The sequence below is a fragment of the Nyctereutes procyonoides genome, unplaced genomic scaffold (genome assembly GCF_905146905.1).
Source record: "Nyctereutes procyonoides isolate TBG_1078 unplaced genomic scaffold, NYPRO_anot_genome, whole genome shotgun sequence".
NCBI classification, from domain to species: domain Eukaryota; kingdom Metazoa; phylum Chordata; class Mammalia; order Carnivora; family Canidae; genus Nyctereutes; species Nyctereutes procyonoides.
The window spans coordinates 57,467,115-57,489,797 of NW_026575043.1; the positions used below are offsets into that span (position 1 = coordinate 57,467,115).

Here is a 22,683-nt window from a genome sequence, read left to right on the forward strand (position 1 = left end):
ATACACTTGGGAGAACTGTGAGGTATATAGATACACTTTTTTTTTATTTCAGTCTTGGATAATTTATTTTTATTTTTTATTTTTTTATTTATGATAGTCACACACACACACACAGAGAGAGAGGCAGAGACACAGGCAGAGGGAGAAGCAGGCTCCATGCACCGGGAGCCCGACGTGGGACTCGATCCCGGGTCTCCAGGATCGCGCCCTGGGCCAAAGGCAGGCGCTAAATCGCTGCGCCACCCAGGGATCCCCAGTCTTGGATAATTTAAAAAGCAAATCAAGAACAGTGTTTTGTAAAGTCTCACACGACCTCCTCCTGTGGCATCTTTTCGATGCACTTTGATGGTCCAGCACCGTGTTGTGTTCAGATCTGTCTGCAGGTTGTCCCAGGCCTGCAGCCTCTGAGGATTCATCCCACAGCCCACGACGATGATAGGCCCCTGCTGTTAACGTTAGAGATGCACAAAGGGGACGGCTTACTTGTATGCCTTTTCACACATACATTAATATAAGATTAAGAAGGGGAAAAAATGTCTAGTTGTGCTTCCATTGGTCAGATTCATTAAGGCCAAGTTTTCTGCAGTTAGCCAGGTCCTTCTCTGGTGGAGACAGGACCTAGTGAATCCGGGGAGGAGAACGTGGGCAGAGGTGTGGAGGGGCTGGGGGCCTCGGCCGGGGCTCCGCCCCGCGGGGGCGGGGCCGGGGCGGGGCCGGGGCGGGCGAGGGGAGGCCCGGGCTCCCCGCGGGCAGGAGCAGGGGCGGGGGCGGGGCAGGGCGGGACGGCTGGGCGCCCTGAGGCGGCCTCGCGGTGCCTAGGCTGGGGCGGGCTGCGGTGACGCGCTCAGACGCTCGGAGCCGGAGCCGGAGCCGGGCCGGGACCGCGGGCGGTGGCGGCGGCGGCAGCAGCAGCAGGATGAATAGCATCAAGAGCGTCCCGGCGCGGGTGCTGAGCCGCAGGCCGGGCCACAGCCTGGAGGCCGAGCGCGAACAGTTCGACAAGACCCAGGCGAGCGGCAGGGCCGCGGGCGGGCGGGCGGGCGGGCGGGCGGGGGGCGCCCTCTCCCCGGTCCCCTCGCACGCGCCCCCGCAGCTCCCGGGCTCGGGACGCCCCGGGCCACCTTGCGCCCCGGCCCCCCCCGCCGCCCCCCCCCGCGGCCGCCCGCGCGCAGGTGAACCGGAAGCGCGCCGGGGATGGGGCGGAGAGAGGCCGCTGGGGACCGAGGTGGCCGGGGTGCGGGGCTGAGGGGGAGCGAGGTGGCCGGGCGGCCCGGGTGGAGGGGGCGAGGCGGCCGGGAGACCCAGGCGCGGGGCAGGCGGGGCGCGTCGGTGACCAGGTGGGGGCAGGTGCGCCCGGGCCTAGGCGCGCCTCCGGCGGGGCCCGCCTGGATCTCTCGGAGCTGGCGGAGCTGCGCCCCCCCCCCCCCGCCCCGGCTCCAGCGGACGGCCCCCGCCTCCTCCTCGCAGGCCGTGTGAGATGCTCCCTCCTCGGGGGAGCAGAGCATTTCCTTGAAGGCAGCTCCCAGTTTCCTCTCCGCCGAGCTGCTTCCCGGGGCCGCGCGGTATCTTGCCCGCCGAGCGAGAAGTTTCACGTCTGTAGCCAGACTTGTTTGCCTGAGCGCCGGCCCACGTAGGGTAGGTTCACGCCCCCTCGTTAAGTGCGGGCGCCTGACAGACAGACGGACGGACGGACACTTGCGAGGGCTCCCTTCCTGCGCTTCCCGCGCGCCCATCCTGGGAAGGTCATTTTCAAAATTCAGCCGCGATGGGGGTGCATGGGTGCGCGTGTTCCCGCTGAGAGCGCCCAGCGCCGCCGCCGCTGTGCTGCTGGTTTTCTGTTCCCTTTTATCTTACACATACTGAGGTGTTCTTCTGCCTGGGGGGGGGGGGGGGGAGAGCGCATTTGTTTATTGGCCAAAATAAGTCAACCAAGACTGAAAGAGCAGAAAGACTTTACTTTAGAAATAAAGGAAGTGGAAGGGCCCCCTCCTGCCCCGTCTGGAGGTGTGGTAAGCGGTGTGGTGACCTCTGGGTGCTGGGCCGAGTTCTTCCCACCTGGCCCTGCCTACAGCAGTGACTTCCGCGGCTGCTTTCAAATCAAGTTACCTACGTGCAGTCTACTACAAAAGCTTTCGTTTTGGATTAAGGAAAACTCAGAGGGACCCTCTGACCATTGTGCTTATGATCAGCACTGAAAGGGATGATGAGATTTGGGGACACCAAGGCTTTATGGAAACCAAGTGCTGGAACCAGCCTACCTGAAAATTATTAATTTATCCTGGGGAATCCTCATCATCTGGCCTATTTTCAGCCCGGATAACCCATCAAAAAAAAAAAAAAAAACAAATGTGGTATTTAACTTAAAGTCAGTAATACATAAATAATTGTGGCAGGAATTTATGCAAGAATGGAGAAGAAAATTTAATTGGCAGAGAGAATCTGGATGTTTATTCACTGATTTTTTATTCCCCCCCCCCGTGCTTTTGAGGAGGTATAAAGAGGTCTGATTGTTACATAGATGGTATTAAAAGGCCAGCTTCACTGAGCTTACTCTTTAAGTTATTATAAATCAAGGACAATCTCCTTTAACGTCAAAGAGAAAAAATCTCTGATATAGATCCACGCATTTTAGTGGTTGGTTTGGTAAACAAGCAGGTGTTTTTTGTTTTATGGGTTTGTTTGTTTTTCTAGTTTCTAGGGTTTTTCTTAGAGACTGAGAGGGTTACTTAATAATGAATAACTGTGTAATGGGTGAATCTCATAGGATTTACCCTTTGCTGACCCCCCTTTTTTTCCTGGATAGATGGCAGTTTGGGTTTAGCATCTAGGTTTGCTTGTCTTCAGAGTGACTTATTGAGGGATGGAGGATAAAGATTTTGTGCATGGTTAATATTTAATTAGCTCGCTCCCAGAAATATCTAGTGAGCTGCCAGCAAGGCCCTGTTGGTGGAAAGGAGCCAGAGAGCTGAGGTTGCTACTTACAAGTCTCCTTGTGGACAGAAAAGCACATCCAGTTCATAGATTCACCTTCCCTTTGGAATATACTGCTTCTGTCTTCATGTTGCCCACAGTGCCCTGTGTTGCAGGGAAGCATTTTGACTTGCTTAGAATTTGTCATCAGTCTTGCCTTTCTTCTTGGGCCCCTGGATCAGAAGCAGGAAAAATGCTTCCATATTAGTTTTCTTGACAGACCATACCCCATTTTGCAAAGGTGCTTTCCCCACCCCAGTCAGGAGTGTTAAGGAAGAGCAGGCATGCTTCCTTTGTGTAGCTGGTACTTGTGATTGTTACATGGTGTGTGTGTATAATTCCAGAGAGAGTGTCCAGAAAGTCAGTCTATTCTTTACCACAACTTTAGCCCTTTTGGTGATAAAACCCCTTTTCAAAATGGAGATGACACAATAGTATTGGCTTTTCGTTGTTGTAACATTCTGAATACAGAATGTTAGAGAATCCAGTATATCTGCATTTTGAACCTGAAACTAGCCTGTAAAAAAAAAAAGATATAAGGGCACCTAGGTGGCTCAGTCAGTTAAGCATCTACCTTCAACTCAGGTCACGATCTCAGGGTCCTGGGCTCGAACCCCACTTCCAGTTCCGTGATGGGGAGTCTGCTTCTCCTCCCTCTGCCACTCCCCCTACCTCTGCCACTCCCACTGCTTGTGAGCATGTGCTCTCGAGCTTACTCTCTTTGTCAAATAAGTAAATAAAATCTTTTTTTTTTTTTTTTAGATTTTATTTATTCATGAGAGACACACAGAGGCAGAGAGAGAAGCAGGCTCCCTGTGGGGAGACTGATGCGGGACTCGATCTATGGACTCCAGGATCATGCCCTGAGCCTCAACCACTGAGCCACCCAAGTGTCCTATAAATAAAATCTTAAAGAGAGAGAAAAATGATGGAATATCATGTGACGCACTTATAGGCAGGTGGACCTGAGTGCTATTAGCCTTTGCCCCTGGGCAAGTTGCTTAACTCCTGAATCTATTTCCTCATCTGTAAAAATAGAGATTCATTCCACCCGCCCCCTATAGCTGTTTTAAGGTATATAGAAACGCTGTGGTAGGCTACCCCTCAAAGATGTCCACATCCTAATTCCTGGAACCTGTGAGTACTTTATCACACTTGGTAAGAAAATACTAACCAGCTGACCTTAAAATAGGCTGATTATCCTGGCTTTGCCAGGTGGGCCCAGTGTATTCCCAGGGCCTTTGCAATGTAGGAGGAGGGGGGCAAGGGAGGAGATCAGAGGGATGGTCTGCTGGGGGACTGCTGGCTGTGACTGGCTTTGAGGTGGAAGCAGGGGCCCCTCGCCAAGGAATATGGGCGTCCTGGAGAAGGCAAGGAGTGGAGTTGTCTGTAGAGCCTCTGGAAAGAAATGCAGCATTGCTGGCACCTCGATTTTAGTTCAAGAAGACCTGTCTGACCTCTGAAACTGTAAGATGATAAAAACTTGTATTGTTTTTAGGCACTAAGTTTGTGGCAATTTGTTATAGCAGTAATAGGCTGCTAATAAACACAGAATGCAAAACACATGGTTCAGCGCTCTGCAAATAGAGAGCTTTCCTTCCCCCTTCCTTCCCCCTTCTCCCTTCCTTCCCCACCTCCCAGAAAAGCTTTAACACTTGAGAACTATTTCAGAACTTCCACTAGAGTAGAGACCCATCTTTGAGGCATATAATGGATGAGGACTCAGCAGATAGGAGTCATGGAAATGCTAAGCTTTTTGTTTATCTATGGGTGCTTGTGCTTCTCTGGTTCTGTTTCCTTTGCAAAATAGAAATAGAACGCAAAAGCTTCCTTTCAGGTTGGGACAGAGAGGGGCCACTTGGCGTGCTCCCCAAGCCAAGCCCAGTGGGTGGGCGTTAAATGGATAGGCACAGCACACCTGAGTGGCTCAGTGGTTGTGTCTGCCTTCGGCTCAGGGCGTGATCCTGGAGTCCTGGGATCGAGCGCCACATCGGGCTCCCTGCATGGAGCCTGCTTCTCCCTCTGCCTGTCTCTCTCCATGTGTGTGTGTCTCATGAATAAATAAATAAAATCTTTAAAAAAAAATGGATAGGCAAGACCACCAAGGCATTGGGGCTTTTCCAGTAGGGAGGACACATCAGGTAGAAAGCTGTTCATAGGTCCAGTTTTCCAGGTCAATGACCCATCCCCACAGCACCCTCCGGGGAATTGAAATCTTGTAAAGAGTAATGTTTTTTGACATTCAGGACTTGCCAGCACTGTCCAGTAGAAACAGAATACACATCTCAGCGTAATTTTAGGTTTCCTTGTAGCCACACTACAAGGTAATTCATCTTAATCGTCTATTGTATTTAACCCAATGTATCCAAAATACAGCCATTTCAATATGTAATCACTAAAAATTATGAATGGGGTATTTTACATTCTTTTCCTACTAAGTCTTCAAAACCTGTCTGTGTGTTTGAGAGCACATCTGTTTGGGCTCGCACACTTCAGGTGCCACACTTGGGCAGCTACTACCTGTTCTAGAAGCAGGGTGTTAGAATCCCCTGGGGAATGTCTTTAAAATATCTGTGTAAAGGTGCTAGAGATTAGTAGGAGTCATTTGGTCTGGATAAGCCCCAGGCATTGGTTTTGTTTGTTTTTGTTTTTTTAAGTTCCCTAGCCAGGAATTCTTGAGAGTCTCCTTGAAGACAGCCCACAGGACACAAACATGTGTTTGGGAACTTGAATTTGGGTCTGAGATTCAGTCCCAGATAATGCAGTATTCTTTCCCACTTGCATATTTGACATGTTGGTCCTTCTGCCCTGACTTCCTGCCCATGTGCCCATCACCCCCTCCATGGAGTCTCCTCTGGCCAAATTTAACACACGCTCACCTTTGTGTCTTCATTATTCCTTTTAAATGCTGTGGTATTCTAACACTCTAAGTCACTAACCCCTTTCTGGGCCTCATTAAATGTTTACCAAGGGACGCTTGGGTGGCTCAGCGGTTGAGGATCTGCCTTGGGCCCAGGGCATGATCCTGGAGTCCCAGGATCGAGTCCTGCATCGGGCTCCCTGCATGGGGCCTGCTTCTCCTTCTGTGTCTCTGCCTCTCTGTGTGTCTCTCATGAATAAATAAAATCTTAAAAAAAAAAATGTTTACCAAAAAAAAATTTTCCTCTGGCCTCAAGTTTGGGAAGATACCTAAATCATGTGGTAGAGAGCCAGAACTCCCCAAGCTGGGTCCCAGCAATGTCGGGGTGGTGGGGGGTGGGGGAGCGTGGGCATGAGGTCACCATGGGTAGGCATGGTTCCCAGCACCCAGTGCAGACTGGTTGAATGGCTGGAGAACAGAGGTGAGCCAAGGCTTTCAGCAAAGGAGGGAAAGAACCAGGCTCACAACCACACTACTGTGCTGCGTCCCCACCCCCACCCCACCAAGCTGCCTGTGAGCTGCTGCCTTGCAGAGTCCAAGTCAGCTGGGGTGGGTCTTGGGTGGTGAGCCGTACCCTTTCCACTGTGTGCACTGCTGTTTCACACCAAGATGCCAGATGCCCTCTACTTGGTGACGCCCAGGCAGGCAGCTGACTTCCTGACTCCCCAGGCTGCCAGAATCCCAGAATCCTCTGCTCTCTGGGTGTCAGAGGATGTGTTGGTCCAGACTGAGGCGGGATGAGGCTGCTAGTCCATCCTTCCCCGTTGCCATCATTGGTGTACACTTGCCTCCATGACACGTTCGTGAGGACCATTTATTACATGGCTTGTCTGGTGCTTTGGGGTGTGCCACAGGAAGGTAAAGACCACTCTCGTCTTCTCCAGGAGTTTTGGTCTCCATGAAGGAGATGGCAGAGGGGTGAGGTGGACAGGAGTGCTATGGCAGAGCAGGTCAGGGCAAGACTCATCTGCAGAATGGACATAATCGTGCAGCCATCACGGAGGAGCTGTGAGGATTTGGAAGACTTCATAGTGTGGGGCTGCCTGGTGCAGAGTCAGTGCTGTGTGTTAGCTGTTTTGTTGAGTATGGAAAAGCAGGTTAGGCTGAAAGAAATAGAACCATGCCCCTACTGGATTATTTCCCTGTGCCCCTAGTTTAGCTATCTGTAAAGGGGGAGCCAAGGCTGTTTGGAAGAGCAGGCAGATCTGCAGCAGGGGTGGGGGGAGGCAGGAAGGTAGGGAACAGCACCTTCCTGGGAGAAGGAGCCTGCAGGTGCTCATGCTCTAGAAACACTCCTCCTCCTCCAGGACTGCAGGCCCCTGCTTCCAGGGAAGCCTCAGGGACGTTGGGGAAGCCAGCCAGCATCTTAACTTCCTTGCCCTCAGCCCAGCATCCCGGCCAGCCCCAGGCTGGGCCCGTATGTGAATGAAACCCAACTGGGCGCTTATTTGCTCATTCCCACAGCTCTCAGTGGAAACTCTGGAGTCTAGGCCCGTTTGGCTGAGGCTCAGGGAAACCCAGTCTGCTAACCTGAGACACTTGGCCCAAAGGGTAGAGATGCCTTTGCCAGCCGGGCTGCACTGTTGGCGATGCCCTTCCCCTTCACTTAATTTCAAGGTGGACTCAGGTATCAGCTCATTTGTGAAACCATCAACCACTTACCCCCTGCCCAAGCCTTGCTCTGCTTCCCTAGTTCTCATGACATTCACACCATTTCCCTGTCTCCCCGTACAGTACGTGGCAGTTCAGCCAGCAGAAGTGGGCAGCTAAGCTTATGCATTGTGTTTAGATCCATAGGAGTAGGGATTGTGTTGCTTCCCCCTCTGAGCCCCTAAGTCCTACCCACTGAACCCCAGGAGCCTCAGGCAGGATCTCCTTGGCTTCTCTTATGTCCTAGCACCTAGGAGCACATGATTTGGGGGACACACTCATTGTGTATGCTGAATGAATAGATGCCATGGGACCAGTGGGTCTCCCTTCTTTGACATTGCTACTTGGTAGGGCCTAAGTGACCCCCAGCACCCACTGCAGAAGACTGAGGCAATGGAGAAAAGTTTAATCCAGGCAGGATTGTTTCTTTTTTTTTCTCTTGTTGAAATAAACACAATCATCAAACTGCAATAGGCTTGCCTGCCAGGGGTGACTCAGCCCCCTGGCTTGTGGGTCAGACAGGTCTGTGGAGTGATGTCACCAGGACCACGAGGAACGAAACCACCCAGGCTGGCTCCCCATCCATTCAGAAGCAGCCTGTGGAGGTGGGCCTAGGGGCTGTGTCATCCTCCCTTTGTGTCACCTGCAGAGCCCTGGGAAGAAGTGGCATTGGGTCAGGCTGCCACTGGTGAGAGGGAGGATCCTTCTCTGGCTTCCGCCTGTCCTCTGGACGGGTAGGCATCATCGACAAGGCCCTCCAGTTTCATAAACAGGATGATCATGGGACCCAGACTGAGTGGGGACTGGGGCGTATGAATGGAGAGAGATGGCATTTGAAGGAATCAGGGTAGGACCAGTGTTGCTCCCCTGGCTTCCCATCTGCTGAATTACCAAACTGCTGGGTGCCTCCCCACTTTGCATGTGACCATATCCCAGTGCCTCCTTAGCTACAGAAATCCTGTGTTTGCTTTCAGCAGCGGCTTTTGAGATGGCAAATGCTTTTGAATGAGGTCTCTCTGTCCTTCAAACATCTCTTTGGAAACACTAAAGCAGAGTAACCCGCCTCTGTGCCAGTCCCTGTGCCTTGGCTCTTTGAAGGATGTTTTTGGTCTCTGTTAAGTGTTGTGATAACGGCACAAGGAGGAAGCTTAAGTCTGATTCATTTTGGGATTGATTTTTCAGGATAGTAAATGTTTTATAGTTGCTTTTACTATTTAACCAGTAGTTAAATTATTAGCTGGAAAAAGACACTCACTGCCTTGAATTTAACCAGAACGCATATGTGAAAGAGCTTTTGTTCATTCAAGTGTTCACTCTCATGCATCCAATAAAGATTTATTGACCACCAGGCACGGGTCTGGGGACTGGAGATATAGCAGGAAGAGCAAAAGACTCACAGGGTCCCTTGTACCATGGACATCTGTTTGGGGGTCAGAGGTAGAAGCCGAGAAGAAGTGGTAAACAAGATGGTTTCAGATCATAAACATACTGGGGGAAGTAAACAGAAGATGCTTTCTGAAGAGGGTGGTTGGAGAAGACCCTCCAGGAAGGAGCATCTGGGTCCAGAGCTGGGTGATGGGGGATGTGCCAGGCCTAGAGGTGGGACCTGACTTCCCCTCTAAGGAAGTAAAGGGAGGAATGTGTGGTTAGAACCAAGAGAGGTGGGATCCCTGGGTGGCTTAGTGGTTTGGCGCCTGCCTTTGGCCCAGGGCGCGATCCTGGAGTCCTGGGATCGAGTCCCGTGTCGGGTTCCTGGCATAGAGCCTGCTTCTCCCTCCTTCTGTGTCTCTGCCTCTCTCTCTCTCTCTGTCTATCATAAATAATAAATAAATAAGTAAATATTTAAAAAAAAAAGAACCAAGAGAGGTGTTTTGGACATGCTTCGTACATGTTTGCATTCTAGAGGACCCAGGGCTTTTTCATTCCTGCTTCCCAGATAGGGAAGCCTCCATCAGGAAAAGGGGAAGTTTCTGAAGCAAAGGCTCCCTAGTGATTTGGGATGATCTGTGGCAGATCCTGAAGGCCGAGGTGCTGTAGCATCTCCAGTGGGATGGCTGAGAAGACCTGTCTTTATCCTCAGATGCAGGGGCTCCTGGCAGAGGAGTCCTCAAAATGAAGACAGCCAGGGTTGCATCCTCTACAGCCACTTAGCTCCTTGCCAAGGGTTGTGGGTTTCCAGAACAGTGTAATTGGTACTGATGAGCATTGGGCCAAAAAGCAATGGCTCTGTGAGATGCTCACAGTCTTGCTGTATCCTCAGTGACTGTCTCCTCCCCCACTGCCCTCCCTGACTATGGCTCTTCCTAGGGCTCCTTTGGGAAGGCCCACAGCTGATTGGCGCGGGGGCTGAGTTGCTGTGAGCAGCTGCTGATTAGAACTTCCAGGCTTGATCATCAGGCTTCGCTGACCATGTCTGTGCTCTGAGGCCCGGCTTCTGTCTGGAGTCTGCACCGGGCACCTAGCCTCTCTGTACCACCTGCTGTAGCTCCTGCCCTGCCCTGGCTGCCTCATAGGGCTCCTCTTTCCTGAATCAGCACCTGCTGGAATGCCTCCTGGGGTGTGTCCCTGCCAGTTGCTCCTCTGGGGATGGGTGCCATTGGTGGCTTTTTCCAGCCTGGTCCTTGGACGGTCTCCTCTGGCTTCACTTGTCCTGGCTGCAGGACGAAAGCTGCCCTGGGGAGGAGCCAGAGTAAGTTGAGATGAAGGTCAGAGCCCTGCGTCAGATGCCCTTGCTCACAGGAATGGGGAACCCTGGAGGCCCATGAGCTTCTCCGTGCCATCCCGATGCTGTAATTACCCGAGGTTTTGAACAAATCCCTGATCCAGAATGTGCTTCCTGACTTGGAATCGGGCCAGTTGCTCCCTGAGCGGTAGTGGTCCTGAGGACGCTGGGTTCCTGTGGCGGGACAGAGAAGGCTGTCTGTTGACTCACTGCTCCCTTGGCCCAGCCTCCCACCTCCGGGACCCAGTGGTGGCTAAGAGGACAGCGTCCAGAGCCAGGCAGCCTGGGCTCCGGCCCCATCCAGCAGCCTCCCTGTCCTTGTAGGCCGGGGAGGGTGCAGGTCAATATGCAAAACACTTAGAACAGTGCCTGGCAGGGCACAAGCTCTTGGTCAACATTTCATCATTAGGACCTTGAGCAAGTGATTACCTTCCATGAGCTTGGTTTCCTCATCTACTTCCTCCTAGGGTGACTTTGGAGATTAAATGAGCTAATACTAGTGAAGTGCTCAGCACACATGCTGAACGTGATAAAAAAATCTTTCTACTATAAGATTATTGAGCCTAGTTGGCTGCTATTGTGGCATGAAATGTCACTTTTACAAGTTTCCCGGTGCTGGTGATTCTGATGGTGTCTCCAGAGTCTGCTGAAGCCTTCCCATCCCTTGGCCTCTGGCCACCCCCAGCATAGTACGCACCTCTGCCCTTCAGAAGGTCAGGTTGCTCACCATCCAGGCACCAGGTGGAACAAACTGCAGACTCTTGGAGGCAGGCAGGGTGGCTGCCCAAGGCCTGGGGTGTGGACTTGTTGGCTTTTTCCACCACAGAAGGGGCAGCAGTGGCCTGAATGCCCATGAAACCATTTACTGTCTCATGCTTGCTGGTCTAAGAAACCTGTCTCTGCAGACCTTTCAGCTCCTACCGGAGACCCCTGGGCATTCCTGGGGTCTCACAGCTGCCCTGGAATGCACCATTATCATTCTTGTCCTGCTTCCCTTCAGTGGGGAGAGCTGCTTCCTGGCCCCCCATCCCGACCACTGGAAGGTCCATAGGAATCACTTCCCCCTCTTCCCCAGGAGTCCAATAAGCAGACAAGTCCCAAACTGGTTGCCTCCTCTGCTTCCTCCCACCCAGGCCTTCTCTCCTGCTCTGGGTTTTCCAGCCAGACACCGAGGCCCCTAATCAATCCATTCGACTTAAAGGTGTTTCTCTCCATGGCAATTGATCTTGCCAGCCATGAGGGATTACATTTGCTGTTGTCAGAGCTGCTGGGATAGTTCTTCCCTAGGTGGCTGTCCCAGGGCAGAAAGAAACCTTTTTGCAGTCTGGCAGGCTGTAGAGCACCCACATGATGGTGCTGGGCTCCCCTGTGACTCCCCCTCCTCCTTCAGTTTTCCCCCAGCCACCTGTTGGCCTGTTGTGAGGGTAACCTGCTGTGTGGACAGAATAGGTATTGCTGACCATCGGAGCTGTCTTGAGACTGTAAACACTAGGTGCTGAGCTATGTCACTGTTGCTCAGCATAGATTCTAGCAGTAAGAAGAAGAGCCCTGAAGCTCTCCCCACCCCTGCAGCCCACTTAGGACAGGCTAGTGTGTCCCTGGGGCCTGACATCCCCTCATGGGACGAGGCTTGGCTGCTGTGCCTGGTAGGAGAAGCAAGGCCCTGTGAAGTGTGCACAGACTCCCTCTGTGTGAGCACTGTGCCTCCTTGTGAGGCTTCCTGACCCACACATCTGCTGCCCTGCACACAACGGGGCCGTGTTCCCTCCCCGGGAGGGACCCTGTTTCTACAGCCAGCCACAGGGAGCAGACAGCACTGGGAGGGTGGAGTGGGGGGAGGGAGGGAGAGGAGGAGCCTAGTGCCCAGACTCTGCCGCGTGCCTAAGTCCCCACATCTTCCGGGGCCCGGAGCCCCCACACTGCTTTTGGAAGTCTTCCATGTACCAGGAACCATTTAGGGGCTGGGGGTACAGCAGCAGCCAGAGAGGCAGAACCACTTCCCTCTTGGTGTTGACATTCAGGATAGGATGGATAACAGACAAGGAAAACATCATGGTCAGGGGCCACCAAGTAGCTGAGTACACGAGAGGTGTTAATCAGGGGAGACTGGAATAGGGTGGCAGCAGGAAGGGGACTGGTGAGCAGAGACCCATAAGGGGTGGTGGTGAGGGGTCCAGTTCCCAGCAGTGAGCGGGTGCTCAGTCTACGTTTGGACCCAGGATGAAGTAAAGGCTGTCTTAGTGGCCTGTAGGGAAGGCTGGGAGAGGACACTGCCCCACTCAGGCACCCCACCTTCAGCTCAGCAATGCACTCCTGGCTCCTGCTGCTCTGGCTGTATGGGGCCTCCTCCCTACCCCTCTCTGTTCAGGAAAAGGCGCCTTCTCAGCCACACCCCTCCCTTGCTGGGCCCTGGTCAGCCCATTTAGGAAGTGTCTCTGCTTCTGCTCTCCAGCTGTAGACTCCAGGAGGGAGACCAGTTACTATGGAAGCCCCTTCCTGGCGTCTGCCCCAGGACTTGGGCAGGAGAGAAGGCCCACTCGGACTTCGGGCCCCATCTCTGCATCCACAGCTGCCTCCTGCGCCTCTTCTGCATGTGTAGCTGTGCAGCTTGGGCTCTGCTCTTGCCCGGAATCTTCCCGATCAGGCTGGACCAGATGGCAGTCATCAGAAGAGCCAGCTCAGGTGTCAGAGCAGCTGGGGGATGGAGTTACACACCCCGGAGACCGGACACTCCTGGCTTATGAGCTGGCAGCTGCTTGCTGCTGGGGGAGGCATGGCCCCCACCTCCTTATCCTGTGCACTGCCACCTCTGCCTGGCCCTCCCAGCTCTGTGCCTGTATGGGAGAGAGGTGCCTGGGGTGCCGTATAGCAAACTCACTAAGGACACAACAGTCAGCTAGACCTGGTTTGGCCCTTAGGAGCTGCACAGACAGGACACCTAACCTCTCTATACCTCAATTTTTCTCATCAGGAAAGTGGGCTAGTAGCCATTTCCTAGGGCTGTTGCTGGAAGCGTGTGGCCTGTGCCTGGCACGTGGTAACCACCGAGGAAGTGACAACTGGCGATCATCATTGTCACCACCACTGTTGTGGATGGAGTTTGGTCTGGGTGGGGTGTGGTTGTCACATGGGGCAGAGAGAAGTGAGTCCTGGGCTCGGCTGCTCTCCCAGTGGCTGCTCAGTGATGCTTCTTGAACAAAGGCTGGCACTGGAGCCTTAGGGAGGCTGCGCTGGCAGAGGGTCGGCAAACAGATGGCCAAGGGAACCTCCCAGGTCTGGCTCCCTGAGGCTTTGGGAGTAAGAGAAGCCAGAGCCTCTCTGGATTTCTCCCAGGACCCTGGGATGGGATGCCAGGAGAGTGGCCCCCTGAGCAGCCCACTGTGGGGTATGCAGCAGCCCCAGCACTCCTACAACCTGGCAGATGGGGCCACCCTGGGCTCTGCGGGAGCAGGGGGCTGGGCTGGGTTCAGAAGCTGCATCTCTGATCAGAGAGGACTGCCTTTGCTCCCATGGGGTTGCTTTCTTACTGACAGAGGAAGTCTCCCAGTCTTGCCAAGTAGCCCAAAAGTCCATTCATAGCAGACGTGTATGAACACGGCTGGGCAGTTACATTGTATAGAAGCCAGAGATGGCTAGCGCAGTGGCCTCCAAGCTAAGAAGAAAGCAAGCATCATGGCTGCCCCTTGGGGCTCCCTTTGCCCTGTCCCCTTCCCACTCCTGCCCGAGTCAGACCACCATACCAGTGTGTCCTGTTGACAAGGCATTGACCTGCAGGCTCAGGTCCTGGGCTGCAGGGTAAGCACATATGGCACCCCCACCCCATGCTCAGCCCATTGCAGGCTCTAGCATGGCCTGGGGGGGTGGCCAGCCAGTGTGGGCCCCAGTAAAGGACCATCCTTCCCTGCAGTGGCATGGCAGGTCTTCTCCATCCACAAACACGGATGTCCTCAGCTCAGTGCTGAGCAGGTAGACATAGGCTTGTACAGTCTGCCCGCAGGTGGAGAAGTAAAACCCATCCACAAGTAAACCCGGGGTCGACTATAGTTACTGGGTGAGTAGAGCCAGTAGCAACAGTAAGTGCCAGGGACCTTTGGTGAGGGAGTAGCTCCATTCGAGAAGCCTTGGGCTGTGCAGGCACTGAGCTAGGGGGAGGAGACAGGACCCCAACAGGTAGAGATGGGAGAGGACCTCTGCCCAGAATGCATTGGCTGCTTGCTCAGGGCCCAGGTGGCAGCAGTAGGTATCCTAGGTGGATCCCCCCACTTCCCGTGGCTCTAGTAGGGCCATGGTCACCATCTGCTTCAGTGAGGGTGGACACTGAGTCAGGACTCATCCCCTCCCAGGAGGGAGGTGGCCTGTGTGACAGATGGGCCACAGGACCTGGGTTTGTCCTGGTTCTCAGTGGAGTGGCTGTGTGGCCTTGCCCTATAGTAATGTGTATGTGTAGGGGGTGACACGTATCTTCATGGGGTGTCCTGAGGGCTCAGGAGGGACAGGATAGAAGATGCCATGTTGTTGCCACTGGCTGCTACCCTGGGGCCCAGGGCCGGCCTCACCTTCTAGAGTGAGCTAACCATGTGCAGGTGTCCTAGACGTGTCTCCTGCAGCCACCAGCAGCCACCATCCAGCCTCTGTCCTTACTTCGCAGCCGCCTGAAGACTCCTAGTGGCTTTTTGGCATTGAGCATTGGCTCCGTTTGAGCTGCACATATCCCGCAAAGGAAAGCGTCTTCAGAGCTCTGGTTCGCTTAGATTGAGAGAATAGCCTTTTCCTCTGCATCTTTACACCTGCCTCCTGCTGGCGGGAAGAATCTGTCCTGTGTGCCTTCTGGGGAAGTCGGCCTGGTGGGTCTCTGAACTGTGCCTCTTCTGTTCCCTTCCAGGCCATCAGCATCAGCAAAGCCATCAACACCCAGGAGGCCCCTGTGAAGGAGAAGCATGCCCGGCGTATCCTCCCTCTGGGTGCCGCGGGGAGGAGGGGGCAGTGTGAGGAGGGCAGGGGGCGCTGCAGGTGGCCGCATCTGCCCTCGCTGGGACTGAGGCCTGAGGAGGCGGGTGCTGGCTCCTGGCTCCTGGCTCCTGTGGCCTTGGGCCCGCCGGCCTCCTGCCTTGCCCCTTTCCTTTCAGATTCTGCGGCCCAGCTGGGGACCACCATTTATCACCTTAGGCTGTTGAGCCTGGTTAAATTTGCGAGGCTTGACCTTGCTTGTTTGCTTGACTTTGGCTGAAAACCACAGGATCCCGTGAACTGTGGCAGATGTGGAGGGAGAGGGATGTTGGGAGAAGGTGCTGGGCGCCATGAGCCTCCCCCTGCATCACGTAGCTGTATTCGCTGGGTACCCCAGCCTTCTTCCCACTTGAGCCTGCTTCCTGCACTTGGCCTTGACCCTGCTAGGCATCATTCTGGGCACTCACCACGAGAAGGGCGCCTTCACCTTCTGGTCCTACGCCATCGGTCTGCCACTTCCCAGTAGCTCCATCCTCAGCTGGAAGTTCTGCCACGTTCTCCACAAGGTCCTCCGAGACGGGCACCCGAATGTGAGTAGCCGCTGTCCGCTGGTCCCGAGCGGGCAGGTCTCCCGGGCCTCCGTCTGCTGCTGCCCGAGCAGGCTGCCCCCCCAGGGAGGCAGAGCAGCATGCCTCAGAAATGAGAGGTTGTCCCCACATCTGCCTGCTGCCCGTCCCTCCCCACGCTCAGCACGCTGGCGAGCACAGGGAGGGCCTCCGTTGGGACCCTGCCCATGCAGGTCTGCTGCTTCATCCTTGTCCCCTGTCCTGTCTCGTGCTACAGGTCCTGCATGACTGCCAGCGCCATCGGAGCAACATTCGGGAGATCGGAGACCTGTGGGTAGGTGCGGGGAACAAGCACAGTGGCCTTAGTGCCTTGCACAGTCCACCGGGTCTGGAAAGTCCAGCCACGGTCCTGCTCGGCATTCCATCCCCCTGTGGGGCCAAGCGAATGGGCGCTCCCTGATGGTGGGCGTCTCTTCCCTCTACCACATTCTACTTCCCGAATCCTGGCTTCTTGACCCACCCCAGGGTTCCCTGCCACAGTGGCTCGAGGGTTTGCAAACTGTAGCTTAGAGTTTTGTAAAGGTACTTCAGAAGTTCCATTAGCATGTGAGTCAAATGTGCTTGATACCAAATCCTAACCCATTTCACTTCCCCCAGAGCAGAAGTTAGGATGTTATCTGGAGATGTTGGCCTTGCTTTTAAGGCCTCCTATAGGAAATTTCATTAACCAATGCCCCCCCCCCCCCCCCAGCTCCAGACCTGGAGCAGCCTTTCAATCGCTGTGAGTTGGGAAATTGTGGCAACACCCAAGTCTGGGTGTCTGACTGACAGGTACAGCCAGTGTGAGGGGTACAGACTCCTTGCTGCGCCTCCGACCTGAAGACTGGCTGCTTTAGGATTTCCAGATTAGAAACTGGGGTCAAAAAAACTCCCCAGAAGATTTTTATAATTGATTTTTTAATTTAAACTCAATGAACATATAGTATATTATTAGCCTCAGAGGCAGAAGATTTTTCTCTACAGTAAAGTTTGAGAACCCCAAGAGCTTGTATTCTAGGTCCTCTTCAAGACCCTCAGGGAATGTGGGGGCTGTGAGGAGGGCTTCTGGCCTCATTTGTCTTCTGGGAGGACTGTTGGGAACTGAGCAGAGGGAAGGCAGGACAGGGCATGGACTCCTGTTTCATGGATGTCCCTTGAAGTGAAAAAAACAGTGTCCATGGTGCCCAGCTGGTGTGACCACAGGGGACACGGTGTTTGGAGGTGACAGGGGAGGCAGCTGGGAGGATATGTACATGCCCCGGGCAGAATGTGCCTCCCTGGCTGCCACCAGCATTTTAATGAAGTGTCCCAGCTCAGAGTTGGCCTGCTGCCCCGGACAAAGAGCCCTCTTCTCAACAAGAGTTTCTTTGGCAAGAAGGACTAGGAGTAAGATTAAATTAAAAAAAAAAAAAGTTAAAGAGCTGTGAACAAAGAGTAGGGTTGGCGGAGGTCCTTAGGACGGATGCGTTGGCCACCTCTGGCGGGCTGAGCAGAATTTGCACACGAACCTCTCTGTCCGTGTGGCAGGTGAAGGAAGGACATCCCACTGGCATGCTGCCCCTTCCCACCTCCACTTTCTTGCTTGCCCCAAGGTGTGTCCTAGTCCTGTAGAATTTGTGGGCACGTTCCTGGGGTAGCAGACCCTCACCCTGGGTTCTTGTCTCCACAGGGACATTTGCATGACCGCTACGGACAGCTGGTGAATGTTTACACCAAACTCTTGCTGACCAAAATCTCCTTCCACCTCAAGGTAGTTTCCTTGGGACACGCGGGGATGGAGGGAGGGACCTTGGGCTTTCATCTCTGAGACGTCCTGGAAAGCCTCCAGGTGGGATCTCCTGTGTCCTGATATTGACCTGAGGGGACCTTAAGAGTCTGAGTACCTTGAGGCATTTCCCGCTGATGCTCGAGGTGGTCTCAACCTTGCCCTTGGCTCTGGGCAGCCCCTGGCCCTGGTCCCTGGGCTCTCCTGTTACCCACAGCCCCCCTCAGCCAGTGCCCAGGGCAACTGAGGGCATCCCCGGCCTCGTCTCCTGTCCTCAGAAGCCAGAACCAGTTCTGGGCTGGGGCCAGCAAGGGCCTCACCTGAGTCGGGGTATTGTCTCTGTAGCACCCCCAGTTTCCTGCGGGCCTGGAGGTGACAGACGAGGTGCTAGAGAAGACTGCTGGGACCGATGTCAACAACATGTGAGTTCCTCCGGACAGTGCAGCCACCTGGTGCTACTTCCTTTCTCGCTCAGTTTCCCCGATGGTTCCTGCAGCATTTCACACTCCGGGTCCCACGTGGGTGGGTGCTCGTCGTGGCTGGCTGAGGCTAGGGGTTCTGCTTCTCAGGGAGCTGGGGTTTATTTGGAATCGGGAATGTTTGGCTGCCCTCTGCAGAGGCATGTGGATAAACTCTGCTCCCTCTTCCCATCCGGGTGGTCTCTGGGATGAGTCCCCTGCCCCTCCACTCAGCCCCCCGCCTTCCCCTCCATAGCTTCCAGCTCACCGTGGAGATGTTTGATTACATGGACTGTGAGCTGAGGCTTTCTGAATCAGGTAAGCCAACCGAGGAGGAGGAGGCCTGGCCTGCTAGAATCCAGTGATTCTCGGTGCTCACTGCCAGATGCAAAGTTAGCCTAACCAACTTACTGTGCTCCTGGCAGGAGTGAGTAACAGGGGACTCCAGGTGCCCCCAGGACATGGGGAGACCTGTTCACTGCCCCTGCAGAGTGGCAGTCCCCAGGGGTGTGTCCCGGGCATGGTGCTGTCAGGTTCCTGACCCCGGCTACCCCTGCCCAGCCTTGAGTATCTACAGAGCCCACCCCAGAGAGAGTTCGTTTTGGTCATCTTGCCTGTGTCCTGCTATAAAAGGCCTGTGAGTCATGTCGGACTTCCCAGCCCAGGAACCTGGCTGCTGCTGGACAGGAAATCTCAGAGGGTTTACCTTCCTAGGGCTGCAGAGGGGATTGTTCTGGGCGGCAACTTCAGGACATCTTGTTGGGTAACTCAGTGCTCTTTAGAGGAGAACGAGTGGCAAATGCCTTTTTAATGGAAGATCTAGACTTAGAGGTGGGTCTGGGCAGCCTCCTGGCATTCCTGCATCTGGACTTAGAGCTGTGCCCAGAGGAGCCCAGGTCCCACCAGGGAGTGAGGCTGTCAGCCTATGACTGGCAGAGATGAGCCATGCCTCCCCCAAGAGGGAAGGTAGAGAAAATCCCTCAGTGGAGAAATGGTTTTGCCTTGTATAAAACCCAAAATGGTATTTTACGTGTGTTTCAGTTTTTACAGGAAAATGCACTTGATGTGACATGTTAAGGTTTAGAAAGGTGAAGGACCATCCTTAGCTGCTGCGTCCTCCTCATCCCTTTCCTCCTGGGCATTCTTGTGTCACTGTGGAGGTTTAAATGGTCCCACCCTGGGCCATGTGAGCATAGAACCCCAGGGCCTGCGGCCCGACATCTGGAACAGTGTCCTGGCATCTGTGGTGTGTGTCGGCCATGCTGGCATGTGGTCTGCCCATTGTCATTTCTCTCTCTGCCCTGGAGAAGAGGCTGATCACAGTGGGGGCACCCTCATGTTTGTCTCTTTCCCTCCTAGTTGGCTGATCTGATGAAAGGTTTGATTGTCAGGGACAGAGGAGACTGACCTCGGGTGCAAGTGAGGTTTTGGGGTCACTTGGGGTTTGCAGAACTGAGTCCTGAGCTGGCTGCCGTATAGTTGACTTCTCTCCCCATAGTTATAAGATGAGGCACTTGGCTACACAGCCTTGAACCTCCTTGTTTCCCTGACACATAGGGGGAGCTTGAGGCCCATGGGTACAGGACCATCCGAGGCTCCTGTCTCTCCACCCCCTTGGCTTGGGCGCACTGCGTAGAGGCTGTCAGGAAGCCCTGGCCTCACAGAGCTGTATTCTAATTGCCCGGACTTGCCGTTGCCCTCGTTTGTGGGGACCCTGGGGCTCAGTCTGGGGCAGCCACAGCACAGGGGGCTCTCCTCTCCTAGCTGTTCAGAGCATGTTTGTGTCTAAGGGCATGGGGCAGAGTTATCCTGCCTGGCTGGGACTGGCAAGGCAGGTACCCGGGCCATCACCTCCAGGGGTTGTTCGGACAATGCCCTGAGATGGTGTGGGGCCCGCAAGCCACCGCTGTTCTCACGGTGGCTGTCACTGAGGCTGCATGGCTCCCCTGTGCTCACGCTCCTCCCTCCACCTCTGTTTGCAGTTTTCCGGCAGCTCAACACGGCCATTGCCGTGTCCCAGATGTCCTCGGGCCAGTGCCGCCTGGCTCCCCTCATCCAGGTCATCCAGGACTGCAGCCACCTCTACCACTACACAGTCAAGCTCATGTTCAAGCTGCACGCCTGTAAGTCCCCCAGCCCCCAGCACCCTGCCGCAGGCCCCCAGAGGTTCAGCTGGAGCACAAAGGGCTGTGTTTAAGCAGCTTACGTTGATAGACATTTACTGCAGCAGAGATGAAAATAGAGACCTTTCTTAAATACTTATTAATTAAATGTAGCAAAAATAAATTCATTACCCATTAATGTAACAGCATAGTTGTTACAGAAAATCACTGTTTTCCAACACAAAGATTTATCAAGAAGAGGGGCAGAGCTTTCCATGTTGGCACTTCTCTGAAAGGCCTGGCCTCCGGGGAGGCAGCGGGTGTCTGCGTTCAGCTGCCACGGCATCTCACGTCCTGCGGACTGGCACAACAAGTCCAACATGGCCCATGTCCCCTCCTTCGTGTTCATGAGGGGTTTGGCCCTGGCGGCCCCCCTGAGGAGGTCTCAGTCACCACATCCCGCTCTGAGAACCACTGGTCTGGGGTGTGTAAGCTGTTTGAATGCTGTCGGCCCAGGCTGGAGTCCAGACGCAGCTTTGCAGTGCGCCCACGGGCAAGCTCGGCTTCGGTTTGCTGTGGTCAGGATGCTGACTTGCATGAACCTGTTCCCCTTCTCACTCAAAGTTGAGAGCTGAACCCCCACAGAGGCCTTACATCACTCTCCCAGTTGGTTTGTGGGCCTGGACAGGCAGTAGGTGCTCTCTCCTCTCTGATGGTTTCTAGAACGTGATGGAGCAGGGTGGGAGGGGGAAGGAAGGATGTTGAGTCTTTGCAAACTGCAGAGCAGGGGGCAGAGAGGAAGTCCTGTCGCACGTCACTGCCCTCAGGTCTCCCAGCAGACACCCTGCAAGGCCACAGGGACCGGTTCCACGAGCAGTTCCACAGGTACAGCCCGGGCAGAGAGGAGGCGCTGGGGCCTGGTGAGCTGGGGCTGCCTGGCTGGGCCTGGCTCGTCCGTGACCTCGCATCTTCCCCCACAGCCTCAGAAACTTCTTCCGCAGAGCCTCTGACATGCTGTACTTCAAGCGGCTCATCCAGATTCCCCGGCTGCCCGAGGTACCTGCCATCCTCCTGAGACTGGCCCTGGGCTGCATCCTTGTTCCCTCTCTGGGCATTCAGAAAACCCTGGGGGGTCCCCACATGGGCTCTGGGGATGGCTGAGGGGGGCTTCTTCCAGGTGCCACAGGCAGTTCCCACACATTGCACCCCCCACCCCCCAGGGACCTCCCAACTTCCTGCGAGCCTCAGCTCTAGCTGAGCACATCAAGCCTGTGGTGGTGATCCCCGAGGAGGCCCCCGAGGATGAGGAGCCGGAAAATCTCATTGAGATCAGCACGGGGCCCCCGGCTGGGGAGCCAGTGGTGAGGCCCCCCTCTTCCCATTAGGTGTTGGGAACCTGGGCCTCCCTCTGTGCCCCCTCCCTTGGCCTGGGGGTAATGGCAGTGGGTCACCATGCTTGTGTGGCAGGTGGTGGCTGACCTCTTCGAGCAGACATTTGGACCCCCCAATGGCTCCTTGAAGGATGATAGGTGAGGGCCCCGGGTGCTGCCTGCGGTGGGTGCTCTGTTGTCAGGACCCAGCTTGAAGGCCATTTGTCTCCAGGGATGTGCAGATCGAGACCCTGAAGAGAGAGGTGGAGGCACTCCGGGCAGAGCTGGAGAAGATCAGATTGGAGGTGAAGACGTGGGGCCAGGCTGTGTGGTACCCCCCGCTCCCCCACTGGTGGGCAGGACCTCCATGATGCTGTCCCTCTGCTGAGCAGGCCCAGCGCTACGTCTCCCAGCTAAAGGGCCAGGTGAACACGCTAGAGGCTGAGCTGGAGGAGCAGCGGAAGCAGAAGCAGAAGGCACTGGTGGACAATGAGCAGCTTCGGCATGAGCTGGCCCAGCTGCAGGCCGCCCAGCAGGAGGGCGAGCGGAACCAGGGCCTGCGCGAGGAGGCCGAGAGTGCGTGAGCAACACAGAGTGCAGGGGTGCAGGGATGCGGGGCAGCCAGTGGGTGGGTGCCTGGGTCCACCGCCTCACATGTCCTCTGCAGAGAAGGCCAGTGCCACAGAGGCGCGCTACCAGAAGCTCAAGGAGAAACACAGTGAGCTCATCAGCACACACGCCGAGCTGCTCAGGAAGGTAGGTGGGGGCACAGCCGTGGCAGCCAGTGCTGAGCACGGTTGGCTAGAGGACCGCAGGCCCCAGTGGCGGTGGTGGAGCAAGACTCTGTACCCTACCTGTGCAGAACGCAGACACAGCCAAGCAGCTGACAGTGACACAGCAGAGCCAGGAGGAGGTGGCACGGGTGAAGCAGCAGCTGGCCTTCCAGATGGAGCAAGTGAAACGGGAGTCGGAGATGAAGGTGTGGCCACAGCTGTGGCGTCCCTTCCCCTGACCCTCACCCTGCCCCACTGCTCCCCGCCCCTCCCCGCCGTGACACCCTGTCCTGTCCCAGCTGGAGGAGCAGAGTGACCTGCTAGAGAAGCTCAAGAAGGAGCTGGAGGCCAAGGCGGGAGAGCTGGTGCGCACACAGGAGGCCCTGACTCGCACTGAGCAG

The 22,683-nt window shown here is 55.1% G+C and overlaps 1 protein-coding gene across 1 annotated transcript in view; it reads left to right on the forward strand.

Annotated features, from left to right (window-relative positions):
* The first annotated feature begins 811 nt into the window (after positions 1–811).
* Positions 812–22,683, forward strand: part of HIP1R (huntingtin interacting protein 1 related) — a 28,203-nt gene continuing 6,331 nt past the window's right edge. The window contains exons 1-17 of the mRNA XM_055323375.1: positions 812–1,009; positions 15,145–15,208; positions 15,657–15,799; positions 16,053–16,109; positions 17,484–17,564; positions 17,925–18,001; positions 18,294–18,355; positions 20,020–20,160; positions 20,967–21,024; positions 21,120–21,195; positions 21,360–21,500; positions 21,607–21,668; positions 21,742–21,814; positions 21,902–22,085; positions 22,177–22,265; positions 22,372–22,488; positions 22,582–22,683. Coding sequence (XP_055179350.1) covers positions 917–1,009; positions 15,145–15,208; positions 15,657–15,799; positions 16,053–16,109; positions 17,484–17,564; positions 17,925–18,001; positions 18,294–18,355; positions 20,020–20,160; positions 20,967–21,024; positions 21,120–21,195; positions 21,360–21,500; positions 21,607–21,668; positions 21,742–21,814; positions 21,902–22,085; positions 22,177–22,265; positions 22,372–22,488; positions 22,582–22,683 — 1,620 coding nt within the window. The 5' untranslated portion in view covers positions 812–916. The remainder of the gene's footprint in view (positions 1,010–15,144; positions 15,209–15,656; positions 15,800–16,052; positions 16,110–17,483; positions 17,565–17,924; positions 18,002–18,293; positions 18,356–20,019; positions 20,161–20,966; positions 21,025–21,119; positions 21,196–21,359; positions 21,501–21,606; positions 21,669–21,741; positions 21,815–21,901; positions 22,086–22,176; positions 22,266–22,371; positions 22,489–22,581) is intronic.